This window comes from Haliaeetus leucocephalus, unplaced genomic scaffold (genome assembly GCF_000737465.1).
Source record: "Haliaeetus leucocephalus isolate CR32 unplaced genomic scaffold, Haliaeetus_leucocephalus-4.0 Scaffold0, whole genome shotgun sequence".
Lineage (NCBI taxonomy): Eukaryota > Metazoa > Chordata > Aves > Accipitriformes > Accipitridae > Haliaeetus > Haliaeetus leucocephalus.
In genome coordinates, this window is record NW_010972436.1 from 11116137 (window position 1) to 11129724 (window position 13588).

A 13588-nucleotide genomic window follows, 5' to 3' on the forward strand; every position below is an offset into this window, starting at 1 on the left:
TTTGAATATTAAAGCTCAGTGTGAAAAACATGGGTCACACACAGGGGAGGCTACCTGGTTTGATGCTATAAACCAAAAAAATTATGGAAGTGAAAACTTAGATAATATATAGTTGCCACCATTTATGAAATACTGCAGTGGGGTTGTCAGTTTGTCACTGCGTATGCAAAGCTCTGTTACAAAAGACAGCTGCAAAACATTAGTTTTTCATGGTATCAAGCCAATGAGCTCAGGCCTTTAAAAATGGAATGCTTTATAACGCAAATGTTTTGGAATTAGCTTTCCCTCCTACGTTTACCTCTTACGCTTTGCAAGATGTTAGTATATGCTGCTTCCATACCTGAAGAGAAGGTTTTCTCCTATGACTTACTTGCTTCTCAGACTGATTGAACTTGAAGAATGAACTCCACAGGCAAAAGCAGTGTGTTGCTGACTAGCAAATCCTAATAAACATCTGACATGAAAAGCATAATTTAACATAGGCTTTTTGCAATGCTAGCTTAAGAAATCTTCCACACACTCCCTAATCACTTTCTTAAGGGAAAGGAGGCATGGGAAGCAAGGAGGATACATAATGGGTTATTCCTGAATGTCCAGCTATTCCCAGTTCGGTGTGTGGCCTCACACAAGGACAGCCAAGTACTTTTGCCAAGATGAAATGTGTTAAACCGCAGCCTCAGTTTCCAAGATCATCCTTCACACCATCCTTCACACAGGGCTGTCCCTCCCAACAGAACTACCAAACACTTTCTTCCATAACCTCTATCAATATTTATAAGTTCATTAATTAATAACAATTACAATAAGAAAGAGTCCCTTGATTTGTAGTTAATTAGCTCTTTTGTTCAGGAACCATGAAAAGATAATAAAACTTAGCACAATATCCTCAATTTGACCTACACCTGCAGTACTATGTACATACTGAATGTTAAATGAAAGAAATTAAATATAATATAAAGATATAATATATATAATAAAAGCATAAATAATGTAAATAAAATGTAACATACTAGTGTTCAGTATTAAAATATGCAGAGATAGTTCCCTGAATTAATTATAACCAATCATGTTCAATCATTTCAATGACAGCAAGTAAGGCCTGTTTTCCAGTCAGATGTAAATGGAGAAAACAAAGCTTTATGGATGTCCCTCATACACAGCTGTGCAGGTCACTGTCAACTTGTTACTAAGGAATCAGGTTTTATTCTTGAAACTCACCCTGCTTATGCAGGTGTTACACAAGTGTTTCACATCTAACTCAGGTGGCCCACAGTGCCAGTTAGAGCACTGGTCTAGTTACCTGAGCAGGAATTGTAGTTTCACATTGATGACAGTGGAAGTGTATGAAAGGCAGACATCAGCTTTGTACACATAAGGCTAGAAATATCTGCAACTAGAGTTTACCCTCACCAAACCCTAAGTCTCTTGGTTAACATGACTCCATCTATTTTGCTCAGGTTTTGAACAGTTCTTTCTTTTCAGAAAAAAATCAGTAGCCTCATTAAAAATAAAATGAAAGTTTACCACTGTTCGGTTTTTCTGATCAGTGCTGAAATGAAACCCTTGTTGAAGTTCTGCAACATTTAGAGACATCCATGAGATGGACCAGATAGCTAGAACTTCATGTGGTTGACGGTAAACTGGACTGTGCTTCACACAAAAGTGACCCACATTCTGTCAGGCTGGTGCTCTGCACTTCTGAATAACAGGAGGAGAAGCCTCACAGCTCTCTCCTTACTGAATAGCAAGGGTAAAGGTGATCCTCCAGTCTGTGCAATATTATGGGAAGGTGTGACCAAAAAAAAAAAGCAAATCACCTGAAGAACTGAAGATAACTCAAGACAGGTACTTTTAGGTGTTAATATACTAAAAGACAACTGTGTTTTGGGACTCCCTGTCAGCCAGAGCTTTGAGGCAGATCTGCCTAGACCTCCTCCTTGTAGCAAGCTCCCCAGCACAACTGAAAAAAGGCTTTTCAACAGAACATTAGTTTTATTAGACTAAGAACTAGAACACTGAACTTCTTAAAATTTAAATAAAACCCAAACACCTCAAATGCACCTAGGCAGAGAACAGATTTATTAAAGATTTTTATAAAAGAACACCCACTCTTCTCTACTCAATCCATCCTTTGGGGTAGAGTTGAGTTCTTTGCTTCCAAAATTCACCTCAGTGGCTTTCAAGTTGCAGCCTTCTCCAGCCCATTGGAAGCTTTTCTTCTCATTCCCATGGAATATCCAGCTGTGGTGTGATCTTTACCACACCCTGCAGTCTAGGAGTATCATGGTCTCTGTCCTAGAAATGGCCACTGTTCCCTGCTACGTGAGGAATCTCATCCTCTTCTCCCCAGAGGATTCCACCTGTCATATCAACAGCTTTTCAAACACACACAAACTGCAATCAACAGGAGCTGAACTTTTAGTGGAGAAATTTTCACTAGATACTTCTGAATTGGAACCAAGAGTACATATTAAAAAAAACCAAAACCATATATGTCCACAAAGAATGTGGAAAGATTGTTTGAAGGAAATCTCTTTTAGATGCTTTTCCTTCTCTTCACTACCTCTACCAGTTTATGTTGACTTGCAGTAAGATTTAGAGATATTAGGGCAAGCTTACCTTGAAAGAAATCAAAGGAGCTAGAATGCAAAGCCTTCCCTGGGGTAAGAAAAGACCTCTGCACTGATCTAAAGGGAAAGTGCCAGCATCAGGTTGACACTTGCGATAACAAAAGGACTGTGGCTCTGAGAAACTAGTAGAAGATTGAGTAACTCTGGCTGTTATGTCAATGGCATCTTTAACTTCCAGCTGTAAACTCTATCTTATGTCAGAGGTTACTGCCTGCATTCTCAGGCGTGAAGAAGGGACAAGGCTACTACAAGATTCAAGACAGTCAGAAAACCAAATCATAGTTACCATTATTATACTACCTCTAAGGTGTGCAAAACTAAACACCTCCACCTTCTGAGGCCCTTACAATTTTGATCAATGAGGAAAGAGAGAGGAATGATACTTGAGCTTAGAATCAGTGACAGAGACTATAATTAGCTGGGTAACCAATAGGATCTTTGGTCAAATAAGAATGGCAGAGAAATCAGGTTTGCCTTATATTACGATCAGGCTGACAATAGGTGATTTTCATTCTTTAGTACCATAACTTAGATACACAGACTTCTATAAAAGCCACCTTATGAAGACCCAGGAGTAATAATTTTGAAGGTCGGTTCTTTTTTTTCTACCACCTCATTGACACTAAAAGGAAGAAAAGAGAATATAACAATTCAGGTTAATTTACAGAAGTAATGACCAGGGCTCTGTCCAAATGAACCTTATCCATCTTTAGATATGATGATGAATCTCTGAATAAAGGTATTACAACTATCCAACAATTTCATTATTTCCTTTCCAAAACCAGACAGAAATGGAAATAAATTAACCAGATTCTGACATATCAGAGAAGAAACAGAGAAAAAGAAGGTGCTAAGAGCTCTCTTGCAGAAAAAGAGGGAGGTAGGACTTCAGGACACGTCTTGAGATTTACAGGTATGAGGCTCACTACGTACTGCTTGGGCCTCTCAGAAACCATCAGATGTGAATGAGAGGGGAGGGGCTGACATTTCTTTTTTATATTACTTGCCCTTCCTTGTGCCTACCTCCCTCTGCATGTGAAAAATATATTGACCTCCTCAGAGAGATCTAGTGATACATTCAGGAAGAAACCTACCCCAGTCACTTCTTAGTCAAGGAGATTAATCCTGCTCATGCTGTTTATTTTCACCCTCAACATGAATAGGGGTTGTTGTTGGGAGATGCTAACAAGTGCACATGAATGTTCTGCCCAGCTAAGGCTTCCCCACCCTCCTTCCTCTGTTTCACATTGGAATTCAACCAGAGACTGCTCTTGGCTGACTCTCTATAACCCATGTTGAAGGACAGAAATGTTGGGATCACCTGATACTGCTAATAGTCTTACTTCCAGTTAGCTTCAGTGACTCCTTGTCAAGGGGAAAATATTTGGGCACTCAAATGCAGGCTAAATAGCTGAAGTTAGCTGGAAAAGTGTGCCAACTTTCTCCTGCAAAGCTTTTTCTACTTCAAAAGAAATCTTATAGCCACCGAGGACAGGCAAAAAAAAGACAACTTTAACAAAAGAATCCTGCAGAGACACGAGTCAATTAGCTATCTGGAAAGAACATGAAGCTTCACTAACCATTCCCCATCTTGATAAGAATCTATTTTTATGCCTAACTGGAAAAGCAAAAGCAAAACTGAGAGGTGGCATGGATTATGAGAACTTGCATACTTGATGACTTTAAAATGAGCAAATGTTATTTGAACTCACTAGGAAAAACCCTCTCTCGGTATTCAAATTTTTATCACTATTAAATGGACTTTTTCACAACACTAGGTACTACAGCAACTTTCAAAAGGTTCAGTCACATAAGAGAATACATATACCCTTTGAGCAAGGCAGACCAATTAGCTACTTAACATTTAGCACTACTTGTTTTAACTTAAAATATTTTACAGTAGTTTATATAAGTTAGTTATCCTTTAATGTAGGCCTGTACACATTTTGTATATATTTGTCTCTTGACTAACAGGGAATTGCAGATTGTTGCTCTTTTCAGCAGAAAGAACATAATATAGAAACACAACCTGTCTTTCTAACGTACATTAATTTTAGAATACTCAGTTAGAAACTACGGTAAACTAATGTTTTTCCAGGCTATTCTCTTAGTATGATGGTATGACAAATTTTAATTTGGGAGGGTTGGGGGGTGGGGTAAAAAAAATAAAAAGGAAAACACAACAGCAACAACAAAGAAAAAAACCCCAAACCTCCCACCCTTGAAGTCTACACTTGAAAAGGTGTACAGACTAATGACACTGGCTTTGGGTAAAAAAAAAAAAATCTATACAGTGAAATATTTCCATATTCTGCAATAACTACTGGTCTTACCCATTTTAAGAAGTATTTTTAACTTGGGTGAACTCAGAGTCAATTCCATTTTCTTGGAATAGATCACTGCATGGCTATCAAATGATGTGATAAGTAAGCCCCCCCACCTTACACACATGGGATCTTTCATCTGTGTAATACACATCTATACATGCATTTACTTTCGAGCAAGCTGGATTTTTGACCCTAAAAAGTATAATAAAGCTATAAATAAGTGCTTCATTATTAATTTCACTTACTTTAAAAGAAAATTGTACTGCAGATTCTGGAGGGTAAACTATGAAGTGTCTTAAGGTGAAGCCAAAACCCTGAGATGTCCTCCTTAGCACGACAGTTTTGGGACCAGGCCAAGAGAAAGTTTCTTCTTCCTCCGATGGTGATATAGCTTCACTCTGCTCTTTTCCATCTTTATTTTTTGATGCCTAAAATAAAAAAGACACACACAGAATTGTAATTTGGATAAATAAATAAATAAATCACTAAACATTCCTGTGCACTTGAAAAATGTAATTTCTCCTCCCATAACCAAAATAACTTGATGATCACTAATATTTTCAAAAGAAATGTGTACTGTAAAGCAGCATCCCTTACAGCATTACACATCTCGTTGTATCACATACAGAATTACTCTTAAATTTTAAATGAAGATAGATATTAAGAAAGTCAAAGTACAACAGTGAAAGACTCAAATGAACCACAAGAAATGCGTACAACTTGCATGTTTTATTCGCTTTCTACTTCAGATACAAACATGTGTCTTCTGGGACCCCATTTCTGGGCGCACATAGCTCACACATACTTACAAACCCAACTCCTCTCTTCCTCACTTATAATGCAGACAGTTTTCTCAACTAGTATCTGCTCACTTAAAACAAATAAAACAGAATTGAAGAACATATACAATTGGTTAGGCTTCTTCAGCAAGACACACTTTTCCTCTAGTCATATCTTTGACTTCACCTTTGTTTTTCCACCCTTAGCTACTTTCTCTGAACATTTCAGTATGCAAATTCTAAACACACAAGTAAAAAAGTCTAGTTTCCTTTTACAGTCCTACTGCAATCACTCGTCTCATGCAGAAATAAGACTTTTTTCCTTGAGGGTAATTTTATATACGTATGACTCAAGAAACACACTATTACAAAAACATTTATCTTCTCAGCCTTATATGAAATCTTCAATTTCAATTTTCAAAGTGAGTGCCACACCACACATAACATTTCAAATCAAAGGCAGAAAACATACAAAGAAAGCATGCAAAACCCTATGACCCTCCTCTAAATATTCTAGTTCAATGATGCATGAAACAAATTTAGATACCAGAGCCTATAGCCTATTCAAAGGGTATTCAAACAGAAATAATAGTCTTCTTGTCCTCCTGTAGCTCTGCTGCTGTGGCTCAGCAACTGGCTGATACGTGTCAGAATTTACTGCTTAGTTTTCTCCCTAGGCTGCTCCAAAATAATCCCTTTTGCTTCAGTCTTACACCTGGGATCTCAAACTGCAGTGCTTATCAGCAACGTGGGCCCAGGCAACTCCAATCAACAACTACAGAGAAGGCAAAGCATTTCCACTCTGAATACAATGACAGCAACACATATTACTATAAGGAAAATGTTGAGCTGCTTGGTGAGATAGTTAACCCACCAGAACAGCATTCTGCATTCAGGTATGTAAAACACAACACGTTTTTACACAGATGCTATGGTTTGTCCTCGTAAACCCACATCTTGGTACATCCAACAGGGAGGACAAGGAAATACTAGCCAGTGCTTCAAAGACCAGCCTCCTTACCTCCAACAGCCCTGTTCTTCAGCAAGGAAGAACATACAAACGGAGAAGGGTCTTGGTGCTACAGCCAAGCCAAGAAATGGAGCCACTTCTGGAACCAGAAAACACAGAGAATCCAGAGCAGCCTGACAGGACTTTGATGCTCTAAACAGCCTGGAAGGATTATCAGCAGATTTTGGAAAGAACAATGATAAATATCAAGGACTAGAACTCAGTCTAGTCTGTCCTCATCTATCATCTTCATTCACCTTTTCAAGTGTTAGTGTGCAACTGAAAAGACTGTGCAGTTAGATGACTAACAAATGAAAAATGAGTGAGAACTGTGGAATTGCCAAGATGATTGGTTTAAAGTTCAAGCAATGCAAAGATTAAGGTAAAAGTTACATAATCCTTTAGCCTAAGGATGAGGCTTGTTATTGAGATATTCCCCACCAATCTGTTCAGCTTCCGAACATGACAGCAGTTTTTCAGTTCTGCACAAATAAGTGTCCATTCTCAGCCTTTCAATCTCATGACATGAGCAGAAACTCAAGCCAGTAAGAACATTTTGATCCTAGTAAACTGGCAAAAGAAATAGCTCATAATAAAAAAATATCACTGGCCTCTAAAAAATGACAGTGATTTCCTCTATTAAGTGATGGGCAGCAACCCATCTATTTAACATTTCCTTGCCATCTTTTGTTTCTCCTCTCAAATTTTTATAGGCAATGCTTGATACAAAAGTTTTGAACAATCATAAACAACCATAGGTATCACACAACATCAAAAAAATGTTAATAAGCAAATAACTATCCTTATATATTGGTAAACAGCAAGCTGAAATGTAGCACTGAAAATACAAGTCTGCAATATACTTGCATCATTTTTCTGACAAAAACCTCCCTAATCAGCCAAAAGGTAATTTTAGTATGTGTAACAACTGATCACTGAAGTTCATATACAAGAATATTGTAATCTGAGTTCAAAATACAGTCATATAGAGGACTTGAGAAATGGGAGATGCAGCATTTGATTGTAGTGAGAAGAGAACCTCTGATTTCCTTGTAATTTCATGTAAACTTTTAGCATTCACCAAGCTGCTGAACTAACAAGTCAGTATTCATAAACAATGGTACTCCACAGTCAAATCATTATTACTTGAAAGAGCATGCCAGAAGTGAAAGGTTGTCTTCATGCCGACCTTGGACCCCCTGCGAGGCCCGCCAACAGAGCAACAGAAAAAGCCAATATTAATAATAAATGTGAGACATGTTCAGTAACAGCAACTTTCAGCTACCACTAAGAACAAGATAGACTCTGAATTATAAAGAAAAGAGAGTCAACATCTGGTGAGTAACCCTGTGACATGTCCAACCACAGCACACCCACCAGAATATCCACTGCCAGAGAAGGCTTTAAAAAGGAACAAGAAAAGTTTTCAAAACCACAAATAAAACAGGGATGCAAGACAGCAAGCAAGAAACAGATGATGTTTAGCATAAGCAAGAATACGTTACTAAAGACAGAGCTCCTGCATGGTTTTCCTTACAAGCCAAAAATGATAGTGATCAAGTTATGAATACATAAATATCTCATATCCTTAAGGTGATTTGTCTTTCAGGTAGGCTCATTTGCACTTCAAGAGAATGAATGCTTGTATTGGGTTTGTGTGGCAAGGTTTTGGTAGCGGGGGGGCTACAGGGGTGGCTTCTGTGAGAAGCTTCCCCTATGTCCGACAGAGCCAATGCCAGCCAGCTCCAAGCACCTCTAGGATAACATACGTAAGAAGGCAAAAAAAGTTGCGGCAAGCACAGAAACTGCAGCTGGAGGAAGGAGTGAGAATATGCAAGAGAAACAACCCCACAGACATCAACATCAGTGAAGAAGGAGGGGGAGGAGGTGCTCCAGGTGCCAGAGCAGAGATTGCCCTGGTGACCCCTTGCAGCCCATGGAGGTCCATGGTGGAGCAGATATCCACCTGCAGCCCGGGGAGGAGCCCATGCCGGAGCAAGTGGATGCCCGAAGAAGGCTGTGACCCTGTGGGAAGCCCACGCTGGAGCACATTTTCTGGCAGGACCTGTGGACCCGTGGAGAGAGGAGTCCATGCTGGAGCAGGTTTTCTGGCAGGACTTGTGACCCCGCGGGGGACCCACACTGGAGCAGTCTGTTCCTGAAGGACTGCAGCCTGTGGAAGGGACCCATGGTGGAGCAGTTCATGAAGAACTGCAGCCCATGGGAAGGACCCATGCTGGAAAAGTTTGTGGAGGACTGACTCCCATGGGAGGGACCCCATGCTGGAGCAGGGGAAGAGTGTGAGAAGTCCTCGTCCTGAGGAGGAAGGAGTGACAGAGACAATGTGTGATGAACTGACTGTAACCCCATTCCCCATCCCTCTGTGCCACTGGGAAGGGGTAGATAGAGAATCCAGGAGTGACGCTGTGCCTGGGAAGAAGGGAGGGGCAGAGGGAAGGTGTTTTGAGATTTGGTTTTAATTCTCCTTACCCTACTCTGATTGTGTGGCAATAAATTAAGTTAGTTAATTTTCCCCAAGTTGAGTCTGTTTTACCTGTGACAGTAATTGGCTGAGTGATCTCTCCCTGTCCTTATCTCAATCCACGAGCCCTTTGTTATATTTTCTCCACCCTGTCCAGCTGGGGCCAGGGGCACAGTGATAGAGTGGCTTTGGTGGGCACCTGGCCTCCAGCCACAGTCAACCCACAACAATGCTTTCTTTTATTTCCATTTCATATAAAATCTAACAAACCAAAGATTATTTTGCCATATTCCTTACCGAAGATCTGTATGTTTGTTTCTCTAACAGATTCAATGCTCAAAAGGGACATCAGAATGCATACAATCAAGTTCAAGGACTGCAGAATCCCAGGCTATTAAAAATTATTCAAGCATCATTTCCCTCAGGAGTTCTTCATACAACATTTCTGCACAAAGTATCTCGAAGCATCATTTCCTGTTATATGCAATCACAAGGACATAAAACAGATGCTTAAGTGCATTCTAAAATGCATACTTTGTTTTTAATATTGTATTTAACCCTTTTTTCTGAGCAATGAAAGCATCCATGAAAAATCAGATGGCATCTTGAAGAACTACATGAATCACTGGAAGCTTAACACACAATAACAGAATTATGTAAAATCAGTAAATAGCATTGATGTTTGTAAATTGTACTATTTCCAATTAAAAATAAATCTCAAATCAATAATTCCCATTATATCAGGCTAAAAAAAATAAAAGGCGAACACATCCAATTTGCATGCTCTCCAAAGCCCATCTGATTTTTAATCTCCTCATCAATTTACAGACAGACCTATATTGAACACGCTAAAAATCCTTAAGTGACAGTCATAGGTAATTGCAATACGAGCTATCAATAAAGAACTGTCATCTTGACTATCTAAACAGATAAATAGGTATACTCTGAGTTCTGAATACTGTCTTCATAGATGAATAACAGTGAACACAAGAAATAATTGATATATTGCACTATTGATTCTTGAAAAATCATTCAAGCCATTTTAAAGTTGGTGTGAGTAATCAATTTTCATCTTTATTTTATCTTTGTGTTCAGTATACAAGTTCAAAATTTTTTCTAAAGACACTTGGGATTGGCATCCAGATTTGCTCTACACTTTTTTTAAATCTCTTTGGTTTGTTTTTACCATATAGAACACTTCACAAATAAATTAGGTAAATAAAAGTCTCATTTTAAATGTAAGGGTTACCCAAACTACATTTTCTAGAGCCTAAATCTGTACTTAAAAAGAAAAAAAAACACCAACAAACCCCCCAAAAAACCCCCAGCAGACCAACCAGCAGACTTACCTATCAATACCTTAATAAGAGCATGGAGAGAGCCTGTGCTAAGCAGGGCCTGCTTCAGCTGCATTTAGCAATGTTCAACTTTTAGCTGGTCTACCAAGAAATGTGATACCTGAAATAGCAGTTCAGCTAGATGGACATATGCTAAACAGAAAATGGGCTGATGGTACCTGATTTTATTGATTCAACAGCCATCATATAAGTTTTTTTTATTTTACTAACTACTGACATAAACCAGAGTAAAAAAGGATCTTGAATATAGTTATTAATCCCTAAAATCATCCGAAGACACCAACAGGATATTCCAAATGTTATAATGAATGCTGGGCTCACTTGAAAACAGTGCTATTTCTTGTACTGGGTAATTTATTTTCCCTAGTTTTTGTACCCAACTAGCTATCGCTTAGCTAACTGCCCTGTTAAATCTGCAATTTCAGAGAAAAAAGAAAGAGGCTTTTCTAGAACAGTTTGATCTTATCTTAATGTGACAAAGTATAAGTTCCTTTAAAAAGGTAACAGTTAAAAAAAAGAAAAAAAAAGTCCTTTCTGGCTAAGGCTACAGAATGGGAGGAAAAAACCTGCCTCTATGGGCAAGAAAACATTACCCACAGAACAATGGCAAGTTTCACTGCAAGTCAGCCTTTGTTTCATTAATAACCAGGTTCTTCCACTGAGATTTTTAAATAAAGTTATAATAAGCCAGTGACCCTTTTAGTCTCAACCATATAGACAACTGTAAGCTTCTAGCAAAGGGATTTGCAAAGTCAAATGAAGCAACAATAAGTATATATCTCAAAAAAAAAAAAATTTTTTTTGGCACACCCATCTGATCAGAAATTATGAAGCAAAGAAATGTATCATGTCTAGAGGACAGCATGTCCCCTTGAACCTTATTTTATCCTGTGGTCACAGACCTGGACTCCTGCATATAAGCAAACTCAGAGTAAAAGTTTAATCCGTTGGAGAACGCGTGGTTCCCTGGTCCTCTGATATGATAGAAAACAACCACAAACCCTCCAAAACACACAGCTCCTCTGTCTTCCTAAAACATGTTACACTTCCTTTAATAAACATACAACACAGACATTTAAGACAGCCAAAGAACAGGTTATACAACTTTTCTTTGAGATGCATTATCTCCATCCTCATTTGCAGTATAGGGAGGTATATCCAGCACCCAGAGAAAGCCAGCCAATGTTTTATCTTACCACCTCAAAAGCAGGATCATTCACACAAGGTGCAAAGTGAGTCTTTTCGTTTCAGTTCTCAAGCTCATACATCAAAGATTTCAAGGGAGATAGGTCACATTTATAAAGACAAATACTATGATCACATACTGAAACAGTCTCATGCCCTGGTGAGATAAAACATTTCTAATGTCTTTAAATCAAACTGTAATGTACAAACAGCATCTTATAGAGAATTAATTCATTCCCAGTAGAAGAAAGTAATTACTGACACAAAGGTGACACCTTAAGTAAATCCATCCTCCAGGTATTCAGGACACAGCTTTCTCCTCAAAACAAACAAGTGAGTTCCATCACTTTCAGCCTCAGCAAATATGTTCATCCCTTACTGAAAAAAAAAAAAAAAATCCTGCAAAGAGGCCAGCAGGAAAACTGGAATGCAGAAAACCCAAAACCTACATAACAATTTTAGGCCTCCATGTCAAATATCCACTTGTTCAAACTTCTGACTGACTTTTATGCTCGACAAAATCCCGTAGTCTTCCCCTAAACAGGTAGGAAGGATGCTGCCAAGGATAGAAATTCAGGCAGGAAGTATAACCTGGCAGTATATGTACTGACAGCGTCCTTCCCTCAAGGAAGTCTTCCATCATTTTCTCTCGTCACAAGGTAGCTAGAAGGTATAACCATGACTATCTCCAAACCCACGCTGATGGTCAGAAATCAGTCTGCCAAATTGGTGGGATAAAAGGAAACCTATAAAAATCCTAGATACATGATCTTTGATGCTAGCTGACACCATTAAAAAAAGGCATCTAGAATTTGCAAAAAGGAAGAGACAGAGAAAAAAATGGAGAAAAACATCAATTAAATATTTAACATCTATACGTGCTAGACTTGTTATGAAACTTTAAGCTAAGTTCCAAAGGTAGTATGCAGCAGTCACTCAAAGAAGCTGCCCCTTCTTTAGTAACACCAAAATTAGCCTGTATAGTTTACTAACAAATCATCCCAAACATTTCAGTATTTTGAGTGTCAAACTGGAGTAATCTCTGACTCTTGTGTATATACTCTCCTCAAACTAAATTATCATCACGTTCAAACCTGCCATTAAGCATTCCTGTGATTTCTAATTTATTCAGAAAGCACATCTTTTTTCTTGTCTACCTTTTAGAAATACAAACATTAGTGAGGTATGGCTAAGTGTAATCACCTCCTGTTCGTATGTCAAATAGAACTTTGCTAAGTAGAAATAAATCACTATAAAGTTAATAAAAGCTTCCCTCTATCCAGTAATGAGTTCAACTCTCAATATACAACTTACATGCACAACAAATTTATAGTACAACATACACTACGCAACAGTAAATACAATTTATTTATGTAATTGCTGACACTTATGATGTGCTGACACGTACTTTTTATTAACAGCACTTCACTAAAATTAGACACAACCACAACATAGCAGATTGGAGTGAAAAGTAGTTCAGGATGAATTAGCCTTTATCTACAGAGTGACAATGCAGAAGCATACCCTGAACAGAAGAATCAGGCAGTTTGAGACAGAGACATACCGAACCACAGAAGAGGAAAGTGTTTCTTACTCCAGAACATCCTTAAATATTCCTCCATTCTTTTGCAGAACGGGCCCCAGGGAAATGGATCCCACCCAACAGACTGTGTTGGACCTACTGACTGGTAGCAAGACCCTCAGAGCATGAGGCAGAAGGTATCTGCCTCCATCCTGTCCACTTCAGTGCTATGTATTTAAGAAAGGTGCAGGAAGGACTTGGTTGCCCAATGCTAGTAACTGCTGAGCCTGTTTTCA

The 13588-nt window shown here is 38.6% G+C and overlaps 1 protein-coding gene across 4 annotated transcripts in view; it reads right to left on the minus strand.

Moving 5' to 3' along the window:
* Positions 1 to 13588, minus strand: part of ARHGAP21 (Rho GTPase activating protein 21) — a 122936-nt gene that overhangs the window by 65722 nt on the left and 43626 nt on the right. For all 4 annotated transcript variants that reach the window (XM_010581498.1, XM_010581668.1, XM_010581580.1 and 1 more), the window contains one exon: positions 5203 to 5385. In XM_010581498.1, the coding sequence (XP_010579800.1) occupies positions 5203 to 5385 (183 nt within the window). The remainder of the gene's footprint in view (positions 1 to 5202; positions 5386 to 13588) is intronic.